The sequence below is a fragment of the Haliotis cracherodii genome, unplaced genomic scaffold, assembly GCF_022045235.1.
Source record: "Haliotis cracherodii isolate W230 unplaced genomic scaffold, xgHalCrac1.p SCAF_22, whole genome shotgun sequence".
NCBI classification, from domain to species: domain Eukaryota; kingdom Metazoa; phylum Mollusca; class Gastropoda; order Lepetellida; family Haliotidae; genus Haliotis; species Haliotis cracherodii.
The window spans coordinates 9,881,520-9,906,630 of record NW_027266278.1 but is presented as its reverse complement, the minus strand read 5'-3'; the positions used below and the strand labels follow the sequence as shown (position 1 = coordinate 9,906,630).

General features: G+C 41.2%; 1 protein-coding gene across 5 annotated transcripts in view; it reads left to right on the top strand.

Annotated features, from left to right (window-relative positions):
- LOC139471361 (tyrosine-protein phosphatase non-receptor type 11-like) overlaps positions 1 to 24,753 on the top strand; it is a 70,518-nt gene extending 45,765 nt beyond the window's left edge. For all 5 annotated transcript variants that reach the window (XM_071253684.1, XM_071253681.1, XM_071253682.1 and 2 more), the window contains exons 4-15: positions 579 to 741; positions 2,262 to 2,378; positions 3,126 to 3,236; positions 3,975 to 4,071; positions 8,214 to 8,293; positions 11,975 to 12,121; positions 13,079 to 13,231; positions 15,397 to 15,554; positions 16,408 to 16,475; positions 17,073 to 17,224; positions 19,389 to 19,534; positions 20,331 to 24,753. In XM_071253684.1, the coding sequence (XP_071109785.1) occupies positions 579 to 741; positions 2,262 to 2,378; positions 3,126 to 3,236; positions 3,975 to 4,071; positions 8,214 to 8,293; positions 11,975 to 12,121; positions 13,079 to 13,231; positions 15,397 to 15,554; positions 16,408 to 16,475; positions 17,073 to 17,224; positions 19,389 to 19,534; positions 20,331 to 20,406 (1,468 nt within the window). In that variant the 3' untranslated portion in view covers positions 20,407 to 24,753. The remainder of the gene's footprint in view (positions 1 to 578; positions 742 to 2,261; positions 2,379 to 3,125; positions 3,237 to 3,974; positions 4,072 to 8,213; positions 8,294 to 11,974; positions 12,122 to 13,078; positions 13,232 to 15,396; positions 15,555 to 16,407; positions 16,476 to 17,072; positions 17,225 to 19,388; positions 19,535 to 20,330) is intronic.
- The last annotated feature ends 358 nt before the right edge of the window (positions 24,754 to 25,111 follow it).

Sequence of the window (25,111 nt, the reverse complement as noted above, 5' to 3'; positions counted from 1 at the left end):
TTATTGTTATTATAGTTATCTTTACCGTATTTTCTTGAGTATAGTGTGCACTTTTTTTCCCAAAAAACACAGCTGGGTAGAAGGATGTGTGCATTATACATGCCATCATGAGTTTTGATGGGTTTTTCCCCCCAACGCAAAGACATTACCGTTAGCACGTAACCATGAAATACTATGTCAACAAATCCATTCTGAAGTACGCAAATTAATCATGTAATTACACTGTCTGGTTATGAAAAGAGTTCATTGTATATCGGGACTGATGTTTGTAACTTATTTCATTAATTTTATTCAAAATTCCTTTAAATATTGTTTTAATTCATTTTGGCAAAATCGTGTGTGAAGCGATCGGAAGATCTCACAACTCACCGCTATTAACCATGTTAACAGTAACCAAGGTCAGATTACTGCTATTGATGCCTTTAAACAACCTTTAGTTGACAGAGAATGAATACATTTATCATAAATGCCATGAATTGACTCGTTAAAAATCATAATTGTTTTTGTTTGACATCCGCGGGAGCATATTAATATTCATATCTTCGTCGTCGTCGTCGTCATAATTATTATTATTGCAGATGGTTCCATGGTCATATATCTGGAAAGGAGGCAGAGAAATGTTTGATGGACAAGGGTAAAAATGGCAGTTACTTGGTGCGAGAGAGCCAGAGCAAGCCGGGCGACTTTGTTCTTTCTGTCAGATGTGAGGATAAAATAACACATGTGAAGATTCGATATCACGTAAGTCCTTATTATTCCCTTGGGCTTGATGTGAGATTGCAGCAAATGGGGGGCACGGGTGGCCCAGACGCGATTCGCTGTGCAGAGTTACTTCCCTTGGGCATGCCAGAAACCTATGATTGTGGGTTCAAATCCCAGTTCGCCCTGATTATGTTTCTAGGCTTGTCAGCACCATATCCGTGCTCGTGGATTTCACCGAAGTGGTAACCATCTGAGACCTGCATCACTTCGGGCTTTCCTCCCACATTAAGCTGACACACCGTGATATAACTGGAATACTGTTAAAAGCGGCGTTAAACTCACCTCACTCACTCACTCACTCACTGCAGCAAATGTCTAAGAAATTCCCAAATTGGATTTAAACAATTTTCATTTCATGCTGTAATAGATAATAGCTTTGTACGGGGCCAAGACCGAGCAGGAGGCTTTAATGCATCGAATTCCATGTTAAGACTCAGATCTCTGAATTTAGTCAGGGAAAAAAATTTAAAAGCATCCCAATTTTGAACACAATAAATAAAAATCCCAATGGGCCTGCCAAGGACACTCAGTCTGGAGTCCTAGTTAAATCCCTGCCAGGGTGTAAGGTGTTGTTTGTGAAGAATTGCCTCCCCTTACCATGCCAGTATCCTATGATCATGTGCCTCACCTCGTCAGTATCTGCTGGTTTGGGGTTTGAATCCCAGATTTGTCCTGATTGTGAAACATGTTGTGTTGTAAAGCAAAGTAAACAACTAAATATGTAGAAACTTGTTCCATGTGTATTAATCATCTGACACATCATGATATTACAGAAATACTGTTTATGTCATGGAATTATTATTTTTTATCTGACAGACTTTTGAACTGTTCACAAAGATTCATAAAAAGTCAATACACATAAAAATATTAGAGACCGCCTCTGTGCTCTAGTAGATAGAACGTCTACCCCAAGAGTTGAAGGTCAGTTTGATCCCCGCCCGCGTCATACCAAGAGACGTTAAAAGATGGTACTTGTTGTTTCCCTGTCTGGCGCTCGGCATAAAGGGGCTAAAACAAGGACTGGTCAGCTCGGAGTCAGTATACTGTGTCCTAGTGGGGTATTCATGTTAAACTGCGGCATGGTGTCTCAGTTGGCTAGCACTACAAATAGGCATCAATCAGGACTAGTACAAGCAGACACACACACACACACACACACACACACACACACACACACACACACACACACACACACACACACACACACACACATGATGAATGCATGTCGCTATATAACTGCAATAATCTTGAACTCTACCTTAAATCCGTTTTCACCTCACTCACTCACTCCTCCACAAACAACCTGTTTTGTTTCAGGAGTGAGTGAGTGAGTGAGTATGGTTTTACGCCGCTTTTAGCAATATTCCAGCAATAACACGGCGGGGGACACCAGAAATGGGCTTCACACATTGTACCCATGTCGGGAATCGAACCCGGGTCTTCGGCGTGATGAGCGAACGCTTTAACCACTAGACTACCCAACCGCCCCTTTGTTTCAGGAAGGGAAGTACGATGTCGGAGGTGGGGAGCAGTTCCAGACACTCTCAGAACTAGTCGACCATTACAAGAAAAACCCTATGGTGGAAACGTCGGGGACTGTCGTCCATCTTAAAATGGTGAGTGCCCACATGACATCTTCTGTTTTTGCACGTTCTTATGAATTTCAACAGTAATATAGGTAAGGGTGTACCTGTGAAAATACATGGGGCACAGGTGGCCAAGTCGTCTGAGGCGTCACAATTCGCTGTGCAGAGTTTCGTCCCTTGGGCACGCCAGAAACCTATGAATGTGGGTTCAAATCCCGGTTAGCCCCGATTATGTTTCTAGGTTTGTCAGCACCATACCCGTGCTCGTGGGTTTCACCGAAGTGGTAACGTCTGAAACCTGCATCACTTGGAGCTTTCCTCCCACATTAAGCTGACACGCCGCGATATGACTGAAATACTGTTAAAAGCGATGTTAAACCCAACACACTCACTCACTCACTCACAGTGAAAATATAAAGTTGACATCATGTTTTGAGAGAACTAAATCATCTGAATCATGATTATTTTAAGGTCTTTGATTATTGATAGTGCGAAAAAATTCCTGTAAGACCTGGCTTTGAATGTTCCTCAGCAGCCTAGACCGCCTTTGTGGCCTAGCGGATAGAGCTTTTTCTTCAGAGAGCGGAAGGTCGGTGGTTTCATACCAGGCCATCATAAAAGATGGTACTTGTTGTTGCCCTGCCTGGTGCTAGGCAACAGCTGAAATATTGCTGACTGCAGTTTAAAGCAACAAACCAAAATACTCACATCACTCCTGACTTACTAAGTGTTTCACCTACAATATTTTCCTGTAACTTGTAATAAACATTGTTTCAGCCGTTCAACGCCACAAGAATCACAGCATCTGGTATCGACAATCGCATCAAACAACTCCAGGCTGAGAAGGAGAATGACAAGAATAAGGGAGGATTCTGGGATGAGTTCGAGGTACGAGGGTTTTTGCTTGGAAATCAGTTTTATATCTTTCAAATTTTATTTTTATCAATTTTAATAGGCATATAAACAATGTACACACAGGGTATTCAAAGTGACAGCAAGAAGCTTTGTGTCTCTGTGTTGGCTATAGCCATCGTCTATCATCGTCATTTACCTGTGATGGTCATTTACCTGTGATGGTCATTTACCTGTGGTTGTCACTTACCTGTGATTGTCATTTACCTGTAATTGCCATTTACCTGTAATTGCCATGTACCTGTGATTGTCACTTACCTGTGATTGTCATTTACCTGTAATTGCCATGTACCTGTAATTGTCATTAACCTGTAAATGACATTTACCTGTAATAGCCATGTACCTGTGATTGTCACTTACCTGTGATTGCCATTTACCTGTAATTGCCATGTACCTGTAATTGTCACTTACCTGTGATTGTCACTTACCTGTAATTGTCATTAACCTGTAAATGCCATTTACCTGTGATTGTCATTTGCCTGTGATTGTCATTTACCTGTAAATGCCATTTACCTGTGATTGTCACTTACCTGTGATTGTCATTTACCTGTAATTGTCACTTACCTGTAATTGTCACTTACCTGTGATTGTCATTTACCTGTGATTGTCATTTACCTGTATTTGTCATTTACCTGTAAATGCCATTTACCTGTAATTGTCATTTACCTGTAATTTGTCATTTACCTGTAATTTGTCATTTACCTGTGATTTCAGCAATTGCAACAACAAGAGGTTCGCCATCTGTACAGTCGAAAGGAGGGCATGAGACCCGAAAACAAAGCTAAAAATAGATACAAGAATATTTTACCCTGTGAGTATTTGACGTGTCCAATTCCTTTATAGCATTTATCATACGTCAGTTCAAACATGCATATGACATATTGTCATTGTGTATGGACAGATGTTTTTTTGTCTCATGGTTTACAAATTTGTTACAAAATTGTTTTCATGGATCAAAATGATGAAAATGGTGATCAATTTTTGTATGTTAACCTTTTTAACTTCAATTGGCATATGGAGAACCTGTCCCAAGTGAGTTAAAATTTTTGAACGTCCATGGTTTGCTAAAGAGTCTTTAATTTTTATGGGGGGCACAGGTGGCCCAGTCCTCTAAGGCACCAGGATTTGCTGTGCAGAGTTGCGTCCCTTGGGCACGCCAGAGACCTATTATTGTGGGTTCAAATCCCGGTTCGCCCCAAATATATTTCTAGGTTAACAGCACCATACCTGTGCTCGTGGGTTTCACCAGAGTGGTAAACATCTGAGACCTGCATCACTTCGGGCTTTCCTCCCACATTAAGCAGACACGCTGTGATATAACTGTAATATTGTTAAAAGTGGCATTAAACCCCTCACTCACTCACTCACTCACTCACTCACTCACTCACTCACTCACTCACTTTAACTTTTCTGAATGGGTGTTGAAATATTTGATATCAAGAGACATGAGGGAAGGATTCAGTTTTTCATCCAGAATCATTTTGCCAACTATTTCAAAATGTAAATAGTGATAAGTGTTTTTGTGTAAAAAGTACAGCTAACCAGGTTCAGAGATTACGGATGTCATTGTCTTGTGAAGTCATGGAAACCAATGATGTCACAATGGCCTGGAATGCATTGTATAGTAATAAGGGATAAACAACAATGACAATCAGTTACAACAGTGTCAATCAGTTACAACAGTGACAATCAGTTACAACAGTGACAATCGGTTACAACAGTGACGATCAGTTACAACAGTGACAATCAGTTACAACAGTGTCGATCAGTTACAACAGTGACAATCAGCTACAACAGTAACAATCAGTTACAACAGTGACAATCAGTTACAACAGTGACAATCAGCTACAACAGTAACAATCAGTTACAACAGTGACAATCAGCTACAACAGTGACAATCAGCTCCAACAGAATAGACAGTCAGCTACAACAGTGACAATCAGTTACAACAGTTACAATCAGTTACAACAGTGACAATCAGCTACAACAGTGACAATCAGCTCCAACAGAATAGACAGTCAGCTACAACAGTAACAATCAGCTACAACAGTAACAATCAGCTACAACAGTAACAATCAGCTACAACAGTGACAATCAGCTACAACAGTAACAATCAGCTACAACAGTAACAATCAGCTACAACAGTGACAATCAGCTACAACAGTAACAATCAGCTACAACAGTAACAATCAGCTACAACAGTGACAATCAGCTACAACAGTAACAATCAGCTACAACAGTAACAATCAGCTACAACAGTAACAATCAGCTACAACAGTGACAATCAGCTACAACAGTAACAATCAGCTACAACAGTGACAATCAGTTACAACAGTGACAATCAGCTCCAACAGAATAGACAGTCAGCTACAACAGTAACAATCAGCTACAACAGTAACAATCAGCTACAACAGTAACAATCAGCTACAACAGTAACAATCAGCTACAACAGTGACAATCAGCTACAACAGTAACAATCAGCTACAACAGTGACAATCAGCTACAACAGTAACAATCAGCTACAACAGTGACAATCAGCTACAACAGTAACAATCAGCTACAACAGTGACAATCAGCTACAACAGTAACAATCAGCTACAACAGTGACAATCAGTTACAACAGTGACAATCAGCTACAACAGTGACAATCAGCTACAACAGTAACAATCAGCTACAACAGTGACAATCAGCTACAACATTAACAATCAGCTACAACAGTGACAATCAGTTACAACAGTGACAATCAGTTACAACAGTAACAATCAGCTACAACAGTGACAATCAGCTACAACAGTGACAATCAGCTACAACAGTGACAATCAGTTACAACAGTGACAATCAGCTACAACAGTGACAATCAGCTACAACAGTGACAATCAGCTACAACAGTAACAATCAGCTACAACAGTGACAATCAGTTACAACAGTAACAATCAGCTACAACAGTGACAATCAGCTACAACAGGTTGAGCAACTGGACAATCAGTTACAACAGTGACAATCAGTTACAACAGTGACAATCAGTTACAACAGTGACAATCAGTTACAACAGTAACAATCAGCTACAACAGTGACAATCAGCTACAACAGGTTGAGCAACTGGACAATCAGTTACAACAGTGACAATCAGTTACAACAATGACAATCAGTTACAACAGTGACAATCAGTTACAACAGGTTGAGCAACTGGACAATCAGTTACAACAGTGACAATCAGTTACAACAGTGACAATCAGTTACAACAGGTTGAGCAACTAGACAATCAGTTACAACAAGGACAATCAGTTACAACAGTGACAATTTGTTACAGAGGGTTACAATCTTAACTAACACTGCACACTTGGCAATATATTCACATTTATGTTTTTTGAAAACAATCCAAAATATGTTTTATGTTATATTTTAAGCCTACCTTAAGCATGTTAAGACCAGGGGTTTCACACACAAAAAGCTGTTGATGAAATCAGGCCCTAAATTAAGAACTCCAACATCAGGTAGTTTCAACCATAACCCCCCAAATCTGGCCTAAAATAAAATATACACCATTACCATGTTCAAGTGGTGTGGTAATTTGAACCATGCCATTGTACGTAGGTTGATCTGAAGACAGCCACGCCCCTACTGCCAACGTTGTAAATATCTGTGCTGTGAATAAGGTCCTTCACACACCAGGAAGTACAATGCCCTGACGCTGTTGTCATCGCGTTTACTTAGTCGTGTTTACTAGAAGTCATTAGGAAGATGAGGTGAAGAGTGATTTCCCAACTCGGGTCGTTGAGTGTGGTGGCGCTGTTTGTATATAGACTGAAAGCCCACTCATTTGCACATTGCCACACTGATAAGGTCATAAGGTGCATTCCTGGTTATGTAAATTTTAGATTTGTTTGCTTTTTCAAGGGTTTTTTTTCTCTATGCATCACAAATACTGTAAATGTGCATTTAAACACCTTTGCTAAAATAAACACCCTTCTCCCAAATATGGCCTGAAAAATGAGATTCTTAGCAGAAAAGTCAAACTTTCAATTATCTCTCAGCCCATCATCGATCTAATTTAAAATGTAAAATACTTGATGATTTTGATAGTGGATGAAGTCTGGTGTGCCCCAGCATGATATTGATGGAATATTGTTAAAAGCGGTGTAAAAACTCACTCACTCACTCACTCACTCACTCACTCACTCACTCACTCACTCACCCACCCACCCACCCACTCACCCACCCACTCACTCACTCACACACACACAGAGGCGGTCGGGTAGCCTAGTGGTTGAGGTGTTCACTCATCATGCCGAAGACCCGGGTTCAATTCCCGACATGGGTACAATGTGTAAAGCCCATTTCTGGTGTCCCCCGCAGTGATATTGCAGGAATATTGCTAAAAGCGGCGTAAAACCATGCTCGCTCACTCACTCACTCACTCACTCACTCACTCACTCACTCACACTTTTCATGTCAACATGCACCTGGTGCCAATTAGCTCCTTCAATCAAGCTCTGCATGTATATCCGACTACAACCTGATTATTGTTTACTGTAAACATTGTTTATGTACCTGTCTATATAATATGCAGGGGCATATGTAGACAACTAGTCCGTGAAGATTGATACTAGTGTCAGGAACTGTGAAGATCCAGGTTAGAATTTGTCTTCAGCGACCCATGCTTGTCAGAAGAGGCGACTAATGGGTTTTCGGGTGGTCAGGTTTGCTGACTTGGTAAAATGCACGTCATCGTATCCCATGAGACCAAAGTTGTTAATTGGAAACCAGAAATGGTGGAATGAATTGCTGGATTGACCGAAATGGTTGACAGTGTCCCAGTTTTGTTTATTGTTTAACGCGGCACTCAGCAATATTGCAGCTTCATGAGAGGGGTCTAGATTTCGAGTTTTTGGTAATAATCATGAAATTGTATGTGTTGCTTTTTATTTTGACCTTGACCCTCTTACCTTTCAGTTGACCACACAAGGGTGCTTTTGAAGGACTGTGACCCCAACGTTGTTGGAGCTGACTACATCAATGCTAATCTAATCACAGTGAGTTGTATTGGCTGCTTCATAACCTTGACTTACTTCGGGCTTTCCTCCCACATCAAGCTGACACATCAAGCTGACACGTCAAACTGACACGTCAAGCTGACACATCAAGCTGACACATCAAACTGACACATCAAGCTGACATGTTAAACTGACACGTTAAGCTGACATGTCAAGCTGACACGTTAAACTGACACATCAAGCTGACACATCAAGCTGACACATCAAGCTGACACGTTAAAGGGCAAGTTCACACGGAAATGAACCTATTTTTCTTGTACTTTTTCCACATTAAAAGTGTTAACCTAGTAGTGTCATAGACAAAAATATAAAAACATCACAATTAATTAACATATTTTTTGCGTTAAAACGATTTATATTTTTCACATTTACCAAGTGTTCTATTTCCAGAACAAAAACACCATGGCTTATGCCCCTTGCAACATGACGTCATTGGTGCCAATTGATAAACATTATGACGTCATCATGCTTTGTTAGAGCCGCTTCACGTGGTGTAGGTACAGGTGTGTGATTCTAGCATCTCAGATGCCAGCCAGCATAGTGTTATGCTGAGTCACCACTGCGCTGGAGTGTGTCGTAGGCCATGTTGTTTTACCGCAAACTGGTGCTTGATATCTTTTGCGTTGAGAATAGACAGGGACCCAGTTGAATTGGCACCAATTACGTCATAATCTAAGGGAGATAACTCAGGTATGTTTAGCTCGAAAAACGAAGGCCTCATAACAGCATAGCATTTTCACACTATTGTGAGCTTCCTACTTTCACTGTGAAAAAAATGAGTTTATATTTTCAAACACAGATACTAACTAATTCTAAAATTGCGTTTTGTTTAGAAAAAGAAAGAAAGTGATTTTTGCGTGTACACTTCCGCTTTAAACTGACACATCAAGCTGACACATCAAGCTGACAAGTTAAGCTGACACATCAAGCTGACACGTTAAACAGACACATCAAGCTGACACATCAAGCTGACACGTCAAGCTGACACGTCAAACTGACACGTTAAACTGACACGTCAAGCTGACACATCAAGCTGACACATCAAGCTGACACATCAAGCTGACATGTCAAGCTGACACGTCAAGCCGATACATCAAGCTGACACATCAAGCTGACACATCAAGCTGACACATCAAGCTGACACGTTAAACTGACACGTCAAGCTGACACGTCAAGCTGACACGTTAAACTGACACATCAAGCTGACACATCAAGCTGACACGTTAAACTGACACATCAAGCTGACACATCAAGCCGACACATCAAGCCGACACATCAAGCCGACACATCAAGCTGACATGTCAAGCCGACACATCAAGCTGACACGTTAAACTGACACGTTAAGATGACACGTCAAGCTGACACGTTAAACTGACACATCAAGCTGACACATCAAGCTGGCACATCAAGCTAGCACATCATGCCCTAACTGAAATAATGTTCAAAGCGGAGGAAAATCATTTCACTCACTCACTCTCTACAGGGCTGCGGGTGGCAGCGGTAGAACCTTACAGTTTAAGCCCACTAGTTCTCATAATGACATCGTCTTCCTGGTCTAGTGGTAGAGGGTCCTGTTGGGTAGAGCGTAAGATCCGGGGTTCAACCCCGGCCACGTCATGGGGCATTCATGTTAAACTGCGGCATGGGATCTCAGTGGGCTAGCACTATAAAATAGGCATCAGTCCGAGCTAGTACAAGCAGTCACACACACACTAGCACACTAACACACACACATGCCTGCACATCGCTATATAAGTGTAATAATCTTAGGACGCGACGTAAATCGTCATTTCACCTCACCTTATAATGATAAAAAATAGCCAAGCCCTTAAAAAGGGCGAATTTCTACTAGTCCTTATAATATTTTCATTATTGGGCAGTTTGTCCAGACTATAGGACGAGTGCCAATTTCTACTGCTGGATGGTGTGTAGTCCGTTGATCTGTTATGTGTTGTTTCCTATGAAGAATAAATGTCAGACATATTTGTTTGATGCTTCGAATAAAGTGACTCACAACAGCATGGCAAACCCCCTGTTACTTTAGCAAGACAGCTAATAATGGCGGCTTAACAACTTCGAACTCATTACTAAGGAATTAGCTTGTGCATATCCCTTTACCAAAATGGTGAAAGGTGTCAGGCATACTGCTGTCTAGCCCCATGTTTTGTTGGCGGAAGGTATCGGGTATACTGCTGTCTAGGCCCATGTTTTGTTGGCGGCAGGTATCGGGTATACTGCTGTCTAGCACCGTGTTTTGTCTGCGGAAGGTATCGGTTATACTGCTGTCTAGCCCCATGTTTTGTTGGCGGAAGGTGTCAGGTATACTGCTGTCTAGGCCCATGTTTTGTTGGCGGCAGGTATCGGGTATACTGCTGTCTAGCACCATGTTTTGTTGGCGGAAGGTGTCAGGTATACTGCTGTCTAGGCCCATGTTTTGTTGGCGGCAGGTATCGGGTATACTGCTGTCTAGCCCCATGTTTTGTTGGCGGAAGGTGTCATGTATACTGCTGTCTAGCACCATGTTTTGTTGGCGGCAGGTATCGGGTATACTGCTGTCTAGCACCATGTTTTGTTGGCGGAAAGTGTCGGGTATACTGCTGTCTAGGCCCATGTTTTGTTGGCAGCAGGTATCGGGTATACTGCTGTCTAGCACCATGTTTTGTCTGCGGAAGGTATCGGTTATACTGCTGTCTAGCCCCATGTTTTGTTGGCGGAAGGTGTCAGGTATACTGCTGTCTAGGCCCATGGTTTGTTGGCGGCAGGTATCTGGTATACTGCTGTCTAGCACCATGTTTTGTTGGCGGAAAGTGTCAGGTATACTGCTGTCTAGGCCCATGTTTTGTTGGCGGAAGGTGTCAGGTATACTGCTGTCTAGCCCCTTGTTTTGTTGGTGGAAGGTATCGGGTATCCTGCTGTCTAGCCCCTTGTTTAGTTGGTGGAAGGTATCGGGTATCCTGCTGTCTAGCCCCATGTTTTGTTGGCGGAAAGTGTCGGGTATACTGCTGTCTAGCCCCATGTTTTGTTGGCAGAAGGTATCGGGTATACTGCTGTCTAGCCCCATGTTTTGTTGGCAGAAGGTATCGGGTATACTGCTGTCTAGCCCCATGTTTTGTTGGCGGAAAGTGTCAGGTATACTGCTGTCTAGCCCCATGTTTTGTTGGCGGAAGGTATCGGGTATACTGCTGTCTAGCACCATGTTTTGTTGGCGGAAGGTATCGGGTATACTGCTGTCTAGCACCGTGTTTTGTCTGCGGAAGGTATCTGGTATACTGCTGTCTAGGCCCATGTTTTGTTGGCGGCAGGTATCGGGTATACTGCTGTCTAGCACCGTGTTTTGTTGGCGGAAAGTGTCAGGTATACTGCTGTCTAGGCCCATGTTTTGTTGGCGGAAGGTGTCAGGTATACTGCTGTCTAGCCCCATGTTTAGTTGGTGGAAGGTGTCAGGTATACTGCTGTCTAGCCCCATGTTTAGTTGGTGGAAGGTGTCAGGTATACTGCTGTCTAGCCCCATGTTTAGTTGGTGGAAGGTGTCAGGTATACTGCTGTCTAGGCCCATGTTTTGTTGGTGGAAGGTGTCAGGTATACTGCTGTCTAGCCCCATGTTTAGTTGGTGGAAGGTGTCATGTATACTGCTGTCTAGCCTCATGTTTTGTTTTGCAGGCTGAGGAGGACAGCCTGGAACCGAAGAAGACGTACATTGCCACCCAGGGATGTCTCCCCCACACAGTCGCTGACCTCTGGCGAATGGTCTGGCAGGAAAACTCTCGGGTCATTGTCATGACAACCAAAGAAGTTGAAAGGGGAAAGGTGAGGCATTGTTTGAATTTTTTAATTTGTACTTTAATTTGACACTCTTTCGTAATTTTTAATTTTTTTTATTTCAGAATTAGACCATGCCTTTTGTTTTTCACTGCTTAGTCAATATACCAAAATGACCACAACATTATATTGGTTCTACTTCTGGAAAACTTAGGACAGGCCCATCCAAGAAAAAAACATTTTACTTGACCTTTAGAAGTATTTTTTAGGGCAATACTCCCTTAAACACTCTTCAAATTTGTTTCATGTGTGAAGTTGAGAGACATGTTCAAACAATCTTTATCATTGTTGTTGTAATATTGAAATTGTTGTCATTTTATCATGTCAGAGCACCAGATAACTTTTTGAGCAATTGAGTTTTTACTTGATGGTTTCTATTTTAATTGGGTTATTACATTTTTCATTGGGTAACCAATATTTTTTCACTCATCTGTTCATCACTCTTTTGGGTTTTTCAAAAAATGAGTTTTTGAGATTTGAAAAAAATGAAATAATGTTAGAGATGTATATAACAGTCCTAAATGTAGGCTTGACTCTGAAAGTAAATTAGCTCGTAATTGTGTTTCGGAAATTAGCTCCGTTGTACGCATGCTGAAAAGACTTAATTGGGTATCTACGCGTGCTGTTTTCAAACAATTGTGTTTTCCATTTAATGCCTGCATTTCTGTACGCAAATTAATTGAAAGTAATTGGGTTTTGAATAGTTTTGGGTGGTACGTTACGCAAATACCCAACTTATCTGTAGCTCCGTGTTTGTAGAGATGAGTGCTACAGGGTATGTATATGATATGCTACTCAAAAGAAGTAAGGGACCTGATTCTTTCATATTACAGGCGTGAAAGATTAGCTACAGTAATATGAAAACAATTAGGTGGTCCCTAACTTCTTGTGAGTAGTATATATGCAAAATTCATATTTCTTGATACTGTCATTTGTTTATTTCAGAACAAGGCTGTGCGATACTGGTCCGATAACTCTGAAAAAGAGCTTGTGAAACCCACGCCAAACGGCTGTGTCAAGGTGAAAGTAATAAGCGAGGTCACTGAGACAGATTACATCACAAGAGAATTGGAGGTCAGGATGGTCGTGGAGGGACAGGTCAGTACAAGTACCAAGGTTATTGTCAAAAGGTGAAGGTTATGACTCAGATGTCAAGGTTATTGTAAAAAGGTGAAGGTTATGACTCAGATATCAAGGTTATTGTCAAAAGGTGAAGGTTATTATTCAGATGTCAAGGTTATTGTCAAAAGGTGAAGGTTATGACTCAGATGTCAAGGTTATTGTCAAAAGGTGAAGGTTATGACTCAGACGTCAAGGCTATTGTCAAAGGGTGAGGATATAGTCACAGGTTCAGGAAGTAGGCAGAGGCCAAGGTTAATGTGAAAGGTCAAGGTAATAGTCAGGGGTTAAGGTTATGGTCAAAGGTTGAAGTTTAGTGAGTATCATATTGCAACAGAACGTCCAAAGACTGGTCGATAATTACAAGTGGATAAACTACTAAAATAAATGGATACTGTCACAAAATAAGAGATCTGAGAAGAGGTTTAGCGAACAAGGATCTACAAAGTAACGAATGTCGAAACTAGCGAAATGCAGAAAGATCACGAATCAAGAAGGTAAAGTTCAATAACAAGTTTATTAATTAATCTGTCATAGCGACTGATTTACGACATCCATTGTCTGAAGAACATTTGATTGCAAAGGCTCATTACCCTGGAGCCATGACATCTATATGCCTTGAAACACTTAATTGCTGTTATTTATAAGATGCTAATCCTATTTGTTAATCCCCATTTTTGTGTACATCGACTGTCTGCCATCCTCAACAGGATGTGCAAGTATGTCACTGATGATTTACTGTTTACATTTATATCTATTACTTACTAAATGTCAGGTGACCTTGGCTATATAAGCCTTGGTCCAGAGAGATTGAAAAGAGGAGAAAAGAAAGGTCTTACCCTTAGCCTAGCTAGGGTTGTGGTTGTTGTCTTGGTGCCCCGGAGCACCCAGCCTAAGTGTGTAGAGGGGGTTGTAACTCAACACAAAGCCACAGACACTGTTGAGTATTTGTCTATGAATGCTCCAGATTTCTTTGAGTGTTCCTGACATGGCTTGGTCAACCCAGTTCAACTTAATATTTTACTCATTGATAAGCTCACAGTATCAAGGCTAGTTCCCCATGTGAATGATGGCAGACTAACGCTGACCACAGCGTACATTCTACAGCACCATGTACCATGTCTGGTCACCTACAGTGTGTTAGTGGTTGGCTGGAAGGACAAAAATAAGCAGAAATCATGTATCAATGAATATTGTATTCTGGCTGGTAATTTAACAAATAAGCAAACTGCCTGTTTGGCAGTGATATATGTATCCATGCATACACACCACCCCAACCCCTTTTATTATCCCCTGCCACGAAGTGGAAGGGGGATATAGGAATGGGTGCTCTCCGTCCTTCCTTCCATCCTTCCGTCCGTCCATCCATCACATTTCGTTTCCGGAGCAGATCTTGAAAACAATACCATATTTCTTCAGCAAACTTGGCACATAGATAGGTCTAGTGGTGAACTGGTGCCTTTTGATAGTTTGGGATTTTTAAAGAAATTATTTTTTGAGTTTCCATGGCAACGACTTTGACTTAGACTGAAAATGGTGTTAGTCCTGGTTTCTGGAGCAGATTTTGAAAATTGTACCATATTTCTTCACCAAACGTGGCATATAGATAGGTTCTCCATCGCTTTTAATTGTAATAAAGAAGTTGTTCGTCCATATGTCTCATCCTTACTCCACCATACCCGTGCTCGTGGGTTTAACCGAGGTGGTAAACGTCTGAGACCTGCATCACTTCGGGCTTTCCTCCCACATTAAGCTGACACGCCGCAATATAACTGGAATACTGTTAAAAGCGGCGTTAAACCAAACTCACTCACTCACTCACTCACTCACTCACTCACTCACTCACTCACTCACTCACTCATCCTTACTCATTACAAATACAGTTACATATTCTATCATAAACTGCAGATGGCAAAACAACACCAGTAATAACTTTTTTTAGTGCTGCAATTAGGCCATTTACAAAAAGGCCCAGTGAACATAGTTCACAGGAGCTAATGCATTGCACACAACTGGACATGTCATATTGGCGGGGGATAAGTGTATTTCATGCTTGTTTTAACATATTGTGCATTTAATTTAATAAGTGATGTAAGCGGAGTAAGTACAACACTATAAGTAACTCTTACGTTGATCTGTTCCAGGAATCGGAGCCCCGTCAGATCTACCAGTATCATTTCCAGACCTGGCCAGACTACGGCGTTCCCGGCGACCCCGGCAGCGTTCTCAACTTCCTCCATGTTGTAAACGCTAGACAAGACATGATTGACGACAAAGCTGGGCCCATCATCGTCCACTGCAGGTGAGTTGTGGGCTGCAAGAAAACGCTCAATCACAGAGTTATCTCCCTTTGGGATGAGCCCCTGTTAGGGGATAGTTCCACAACAAAATACTTGTCGTGAATACCTGATGAGTTTACCTGTGAATATATACGGACACTTTGCAGTGTAGTCACTATTTTCAACCACTCCGTCAAGCCTCTCAATGGTACCAGTGACAGGGAAACCAATGAGTGTTCTAAGAAGATCGGGGCGGTCAGGTAGCCTAGTGGTTAAAGCGTTCGCTCGTCACGCCGAAGACCCGGGTTCGATTCCCGACATGGGTACAATGTGTGAGCCCATTTGTGGTGTCCCCCGCCGTGATATTGCTGGAATATTGCTAAAAGCGGCGTAAAACCATACTCACTCACTCACGATAATAAGATCAAATAAACGTCAATATTTCTCGGGCAATGTGCCACAAGTGTGCTGCCATCTACTCGATGAATGGTTCAAATTTGAGGCGACAGTTCCCTTATGCTTAGTTCGACATTATTTCATTGAAAGCAATTTTAAGTCCAATGTTAAAATACCTAGTAAAATAGAAACCTTTAAAAAATCTGATTTAAAACCAAACAATGATTTTTCCCATTAGACTGCATCGTCACTTCGTTTACTATCCCAGATAAATACTTGGGCCCCGTTCCACAAGGTGGTGGTAGCGCAACAACAGTCGTAAGTCTATGTTCAAGTATGGGAGTTACGATAACTTGGCGCTACGAACACTTTGTGGAACGGACCCCTGACTCGGGAGTCCAGTGTGTTGTATGTCTTCATCCAATCATATTACCATGAGTGTGAGGAGAGGACAGTCACTATGGGTGTGATCTGTTTCAGTGCCGGCATTGGGAGGACTGGCACGTTCATAGTGATCGACATCATACTCAACCAGATCAAGATGCATGGTAAGATCTTTTAGAAACAGCGCAGTGGAGTAGCCTAGTGGTTAAAATGTTTGCTTGTCACACGGAGGATCCGGGTTCGATTCCCCACATGGGGACAATGTGTGAAGCCCATATCTGGTTTTCCCCGAATTTAAAATTGATGGAATATTTCTGAAAGTGGTGTAAAACCCTACTCACTCACTCACTTTTTGAAACAATGTTTTATCTAATCCTCTTTTGTGTTCATTCCATACCTGTGAAGATCCAGGGTAGAATAGGTCTTCAGCAACCGATGCTTGCCGTAAAACGCGACTATGCTTGTCGTAAGAGGCGACTAACGGAATCGGGTGGTCAGGCTTGCTGGCTTGGTTGATGCATGTCATCAATCCCAATTGCATGGATTGATGCTCATGATGTCAATCACTGGATTGTCTGGTCCAAACTTATTTACAGACCGCCGTCATATAGCTGGAATATTGCAGAGTGTGGCGTAAAACATCAAACAAACTAGTCCTCTGAACTCATTTTATGAACAAATTTCTAAGGCTGCTTAACAGTGTTGATTGCAAAGTGAAGTTGAAAGTTAAATGGCAGTGAAATGTTTTCTTTGTCCACCAGGTTTTGACTGCGACATTGACATTCAGAAGACGATACAGATGGTGAGGTCACAGAGGTCAGGCATGGTTCAGACGGAGGCTCAGTATAAGTTCGTCTACATGGCTGTATGGCATTACATGGAGACGGAGAGACAACGATGGCAGGCGGAGCAGGTATACCCACTGTTGTGGCCAGGGGGGCGGTCGGGTAGCCCAGTAGTTAAAGCATTCGCTTGTCACGCCGAAGGCCCGGGTTCGATTCCGGACATGGGTACAATGTGTATGGCCTAGTTGTGGTGAACCCCACCGTGATATTGCTGGAATATTGCTAAAAGCGGTGTAAAACCAAACTCACTCACTTGTGGCCAAGAGGATGATGTCACTGCTATATACTGTGGAACCCTGTTGGTCTGGACACCCAAATCATATACCTACATATAAAATGATTCCAGGGAATAATTTCAGTTAAGACTATTCTTTAACCCACCCACAGAAAAAAACAACACCCCCACCCCCACCCCCTCCCCCAACTAGGAAATCTACCCTCCAGGAAAAACGCCACTCATCTCTTGGTAAAATGCGCTCCAAGGATAAATGCCACCTCTTGGAAAACTGCCCTGCATCCCCGAGGATGACTGTAACTTAGGAAAAATTGCCTGTCTGGTTGTATTACAGGTATTCTTTCAATTTCACAAATAGTTTTAGGATATTTTGACAAATAGATTTGATTTTCCATATGTTTGAAAGAATTAACGTTTTCATAGTGAAACAAAGTTCCTGTGGCAAGAATCGAAAAGTCGCTATACACTTAGTGGATTTATGCTTGAAAGGAGACCTCATTACCATGAACAGTCTATTTTATTTTTATACAGATCGGAATTTAGCATCACAATCACATTTGTTCCCTATTCTACTCAAATACTGGAAATCTGGAAATTAATGCGTCTCCAAATTCGTATGACTGCCAAAAATTCGTCTCAATATCAATGCGACTCCCCGCCCAATCGCCAGTGGAATGATACATATCCTTGCCTTTATCCAATCAAACACCAGATAGCATCGCTTATTAATTGCTGAGTAGAGCAATTCCGTAAAAAAACACAGTTGATATGCTTACTCCGTTGACTGGTTGACTTGGCAGGAAGTTTCCAAGGCAATAAAATAATTGAACCAACAACAGTTCACTGATTGGTATGTGAAGAAGGTGTCAACAAGCTTGACACGAGTGGGTAGAACTCTTTACCCCAGCAGTGATAACTCACCGGATGCCCATTGTGTAATTCCTATTCTTTGAATGACATTGTTAGATACTTGTTACAACTGCTGCTCAATAAACCGTGTTTGTGTTTATATTCAAGTTGGTATTTACGCTATCCAAAGTGTGCAGTGAGGCCGTCTTATTGTTGATAGTCATTTGGAGTTAATTAATGCAGCAAAGATCACTCGCATTTTCGCTTTTATTCATGCTTGCGTTAATTACAAGATTTACGGTAGTCTTCTTTAGTCAAAGGTGTGATCGTCATCAAGTGTTGTAGTACCGGAGAGGTATATATGACCACAATTCTGCTTCTTCAGACTCAGTCACAAAAAGCACTATAACAAGGTTTGTTTATCTTGAATCAGGCTGAAACCATTGCTCACGTGTTACTAGAATGTCAAGACCATGCCCCAGCCCGAGCTAGGTTAAAACAAGAATTGCAGTTAGATCCGCTATCTGTCATAGATCTCCTAAAGCCTAGAGATGCATAGCGAAGACCAACATAACTCTATTTCTGAGAGATGGACAGCCACTCGAACATATATAAACAGAGCAGCCAAGGATAAAAATGAAATCATATCAATATAAGAAAATAGAAATTTTATCAATACAAAAACAGAAATTATGTGAACACCGAACTCACAATATATATGTGTAACAGGTACCCTACTCACACACAGGAGTCCCAAAGTGGGACAGTTCAGCCGAAATTGCTTTTCAGGCAGAAGGCGACCTCTTAAACACCTAATGCACAACAACAACAACTTCTTCAGCATCAACAAGGGGCGGTCGGGTAGCCTAGTGGTTAGAGCGTTAGCTCGTCACGCCGAAGACCCGGGTTCGATTCCATGGGTACAATGTGTGAAGCTCATTTCTGGTGTCCCCTGCCGTGATATAGCTGGAATATTGCTAAAAGCGACGTAAAACCTCACTCACTCACTCACTCACTCACTCACTCACTCACTCACTCACTCACTCAGCATCAGCAATCACCATCTCCACCCAGGTGTACTTTGTGATGAATATTAATGTCTATTTTTTATGAAACACACCTTAAAGCCAGGAATATTATGTTTTCAGAAAAGCCAGATGGCGGGGAGAGATTACACCAACATTAAGTACGCCACGGGATCCGAGAACATGGCGCGTGCACGTAACTCGATCCCCGCAAACTCCCTTCCTCCTCAAATTGCCAATACACGACTTCAAGATAAAAAAGTTCCCAGGTGAGTGATGTACCTTTGCTACAATGTTAAACAATACAAAAAATAACATAATATGGTATATATACTCACTGACAAAAGAAACGTGAATACCACCCATGTTGGTTAAATATGAAGAATTACTCATATTCGAGCTCATATTTGATGCACAAACGAACATACTGATGTCATAGATCCATGGCTCGAGATGCACCATTTGTCTCGTGCAGGATTAGCGTGTAAAGTTTGGAAATCACGTGCAGCATATCGTGGTAAGAATAAAGACACAGTGGTAAAACTTGACTGAGTGTTAGTTTTGTCATGAAGTGGTACTCGTTGGAAACACCTCTTCTTAAAGTACACGGGGGCACGGGTGGCCCAGTCGTCTAAGGCGCCGCGAGTTGTGCGAGTCTGTGCAGAGTTGCCTCCCTTGGGCACGCCAGAAACCTATGATTGTTCTTTTCGAATCCCGGTTTGCCCCAATTATGTTTCTAGGTTTGTCAGCACCATACCCATGCTCGTGGGTTTCACCGAAGTGGTAAACGTCTGAGACTTGCATCACTTCTGGCTTTCCTCCCACATTAAGCCGAGATATAACTTGAATATTGTTAAAAGCGGCGTTAATCCCAACTCACTCACTCACTCACTCTTAAAGTACATACTTCTCTGTATGTTTCTGTGGGTCATGTTTCTTTTAGTGGTGAGTATATCTCTTTACTCAATATACCGGAACACAGAAAAAAATATAATCATATTTATTGTTTGAAAAGTTTATTGCAGTATAGCGGTAATACCGAAAATCCTGTAAATTGTGTTTCAGGGCTCCACCAGACGATGCCAACAAAGTGTACCAAAATATCAGCGCAATTGACACGGGCAAGTCTGGGAAGAGATGAGATATGCTGTCTCAGCTCGTCTCTGTGTCTCATGTTGCTGCTTTCACCTTTTTGGGATTTCCATGGTAACCATGCACGTTGCTTACATCCTGCGTTACCTTCAAAACTGAGACTCATTTTCAAGTCCTGAAGACTCAACAGTGATTGTGTCCAACAGGAAACTTTTCAATAATAGTATTGTTGATGAAGTGCTAATAATATGGCATCACATATTTCTGTCTTTCATGGCTCGTGCCTGGAGCATGAGATGAAAGGTCAAGGTCATTGCGGTCAAGGCCATTGGTGATCAGGGTCACTGAAGGTCAAGGCCATTGGTGGTCAAGGTCATTGGTGGACAAGGCTATTGGTGGTCAAAGTCATTGTTGATCAGGGTCACCGAAGGTCAAGGCCATTGGTGGTCAAGGTCATTGGTGGACAAGGCTATTGGTGGTCAAGGTCATTGTTGACGTCTGGTCATTAATTCATCTTTGTTTTATTTGTTATTGTTTTCCCTTGGTGTTTCCGTATGAAACTGATAAGGTTATGAATAAGAAACTGTACATAGTTTGTCACCATCGCTTGCTGCGAAATTGTAAATATTCAGAGATGTTTTTCGCCAGTGTTGAACACAGGAAGTGCATTCATGTGATGACACTACAAAGTTAAGATATACCCGTGATAACAACATATATGATGTTTGTGGAAGGCTGAAGAAATGAAATAGTTGGTTCTCAGGCATTGACATTCAAAAAGGGACTCAGAAATCAGTACCAAGTGTCTATATTGTCTAATGGTATGATTTAGTCACAGTGCACTGATAACTTGTCAAAATTGTTTTTCCAGTGAAGCGCGATTTGTCATTGGATTGTTTTAGTCAGAAATCCGCCATGATATAGCATTATGTTTAGTTAATAATATGCTCAATTTTTTGCGACTGTTTAATCAATTGTAGACGTCTCAAAGCAAGGATGTTTCCCTATTATTGGCCATGCCTGAGAATCAAGTGTTTAGTTTTTAAGCCTAAAAAAAACAATAAACTAATAATTTTGTGGTGCCAACATGTTTTAGAAGGTCAGTGTTTTTTGTCTCCAAAAAGTGCTGTTGTGTTGTCATTCATGAGCATTTTTTATAGATACAATAATTATAATAATAATAATGAAAGATTATGTGGGCATTGTACAAACAATACGATTGGTTAAAAAATGTGGCTAAGTTGGAATCTAACATTTCTGGTTATTCGTGGTGTATGGATAGTGTGTTCTTGCTAAATACTATTTCATTTCTCTCCCAAAATCGAAAAAACATCATTTATTCAGTTTTATTCTGTAGAAAATCTCACTTTTGCTTGATTTTTGCTCATCATTCTACAAACTAGACAGTTTAGTTGTCATAGAAACATATGTAATTTTTTGTATGTACAACTTTTGTATATTCAATGTCTATAGACATGAGTTGTTTCAGATTGGAGGGTTTTAGTGAGTAATTTGAGCTGTGATAGTTGAAACATCCATCTAAAACTGTCAGTTCCAAGTACAATTACTGTGTGGGATATATTCCAAACACCCTGAAAATCTGGTCATCGCATAACCTCAGAAAATCTGGTCATCCCCTAACCTCATAGTCCTCCTTCAATTCTAGGAAAAAGGTGACAATTGTAACCATAGTAACTGTCTCATTGATAAGGGGGAGGTCGGGTAGCCTAGTGGTTAAAGCATTTGCTCGTCACGCTGAAGACCCGGGTTCGATTCCCGACGTGGGTACAATGTGTGAAGCCCATTTCTTGTGTCCCCCGCCGTGATATTACTGGAATATTGCTCAAAGCGGTGTAAAAACAAACTCTCTCACTCACTGAACAATCATCAACTTGCACAGGATCTTGCTAAAAAATCAACCAATCAAAATGGCTCATTTAACACAAGTTTTGTGTAGATGAACATTCAAAATGGTCCGATTGAAACCTTGATGTATTTAATCGAATGAGAAGACTGTTATGAAGGTACTAACAGTGGGGAAGGAAAGTCATTATTCTTCAGTGAGTGAGTGAGTGAGTTAATATTTAAAGTCACATCAGCAATATTTCAGCCATATAGTGATATATCAAATTATACAATACAGACTTCAGAATACAAACCTGTCGACAAAGGACAGTTAAAGACCTAGATTATCACAGATGTAGGTTTAAAACTAGTAAATGACCATAAAATTTGACTACTCATAACAAACAATATAAAATTGGGCTAAATATCACTGGCAACCAAAGGTAGGCCACCATATTGGGGACCATGGGGACTTACAGTACCTTGGCTACCTGCATGGACCCCAGCAGGATTGACATCATCCCTATAGCCAAAGATTAAAATTATATACGATTAAAACCAATCTCATTAAAATCAGATCTTAGGTCTCGCTACCGCCAAACAAAGATCTGCAGACATCCGAATAGGTCAGAACGACCTTTCATACGATAATCAGAGCATCGCTTACCAGATCATGAAAGAGACATTCGGAATGTGAATTCTAATAATGCCACCCCGAAAACTTAAACACGGGGTATTCCGAACGATAGTTACGGGTTTAACGACTGAATCCATACAATCTAGACTATCTATTAGCCATTCCATTGTTGAGGTTTCAAATTTGTAATCGAGAATTTGTCAAAATATGTTGGGCCAGACCATATGAAATAAGTGTCATAAAGCACAAGAAAACTGCCTTCTGATTGGTTAATGTCGGCTTCTTGTCAGTCCTTCCATCTGTCGGTCAAGGTTCGCGCAAGTTCGGTCTGGCGTGACCCGTCTTAGCGAGAACTAAGATCTGATTTTAATGAGATTGCGATTAAAACACTGGTATAGGTAAAATAACCATTCCCATGGGTTTCACCGAAGTGGAAAGGTCTTTGGGGTTTTCTCCTGAATGTGTTATAAACTGTTATATACTGTTATATACTGTTATATACTGTTATATACCTGAATGTAACTGAAATACTGTTCAAAGCGGTATTGTGACCCAGCATATTTTTTGTGACCTAATCATTGACCAAAATGGCAATTACTGGTCGAGAGGTTTTTTTTAATTCAGTGATCTAGATGCAGATCTGCATATGTATTTTTTGAATATCTTTCTTTTTTTCATAAAATATGTAAGGTAAATACACATGTGGGGTGACCTGTTTTGTTTTTTTTTAGGTTTTTTATCATTTATTATTTTTGTTGCATTTTACATAAGTTGCGCATACATATTAGTCTTGTCACTACATTTTCTAAAATAGTAAATGAAAGCTTGACCAAAACTTATTTAACATGTTAACATTCGAATTCACAGTTGCTGCATATTTAGTTAAGCTGTAATAGTCGGAAAGCTCCCGTTGGATGTCTTTGAAATCTGGCTTTCTATGTTGTATTTTTTTAATATCAGTGTTATTCAATAATGATGACAGTGTGTGTGAGTGTCGCCTATATCAGGCCAGGGGGCATGGGTGGCCCTGTCGTCTAAGGCGCCGTGATTCACTGTGCGGAGTTGCGTCCCTTAGGCACGCCAGAAACCTATGATTGTTTCATTCCAAAGCCTGGCGAAAGTACTGCCATACAATCTCAGCCTTCTGTTCGACATGCCAGAATTTTCAAAGCGTAGTCTGTACTGGAAGCCACGAGTTTGAAAACTCGTGAAAGCTTCTTTTTCTTTGACTTCTTTTTAGACATTTCATTGGTTGTCAAAGTTTGCGAAAGGTCGATCTGACATGACCTGTTATGGAATGTCCTCAGGTCTATGTGTAGTGGTAGCGAGAACTAAGATCTGATTTTTATGAGTTTGAAATTGAGTCAGAATGTAATGTATTTAGAATTCTTTCAGTTAAATCTTGACACAACACAACATGCTGATGATATTTAAAAAATTAACTTGTAAGAAGTCATGATTTTTTTTACCAAGATACAATATGTATGAGTAAGCCTAATGTCAAGATTGTGTTTTGTGTTTTCCGGTTTCATGTTGTGTCGTGTCGTGGTGTACCCTGAGGTATGATGTGTCATGTTCGTGGTGTACCCCGGGGTATGTTGTGTCCTGTTCATGGTGTACCCCGGGGTATGTTGTGTCATGTCGTGGTGTACCCCGGGGTATGTTGTGTCGTGTTCATGGTGTACCCCGGGGTATGTTGTGTCGTGTTCGTGGTGTACCCCGGGGTATGTTGTGTCCTGTTCGTGGTGTACCCCGGGGTATGTTGTGTCATGTCGTGGTGTAGCCCGGGGTATGTTGTGTCATGTTCATGGTGTACCCCGGGGTATGTTGTGTCATGTCGTGGTGTACCCCGGGGTATGTTGGGTCGTGTTCGTGGTGTACACTGGGGTATGTTGTGTCGTGTTCATGGTGTACCCAGGGTATGCTGTGGCCATATCTTATCGCCTGTTTGCTTGGTAAGGCTTAAAAAAATAATAGTCTTGGTTCTCAGGCACCGCCCGCTTCATCACAAAGTCGGCAATATGTTTTTTTTTATTTCCATTTTCAAAAAAATATAAAAAAACTTATACTTAAAAAGCAATGCGATCCAATATGGCACACAGTTACTTCCCTTTACATGTGCACTGCTCTACTGCACATGCATCTCGTGTTATAGTCATGGCGGCAATAGGAGTTTGTATGCTTGTTTATGTAGGGAGGCCCTTTCCCAGATTGATGGTACACAACTGGTTTGGTAACATACTAGTTTGAACAAGCAAAAACACAAATAACC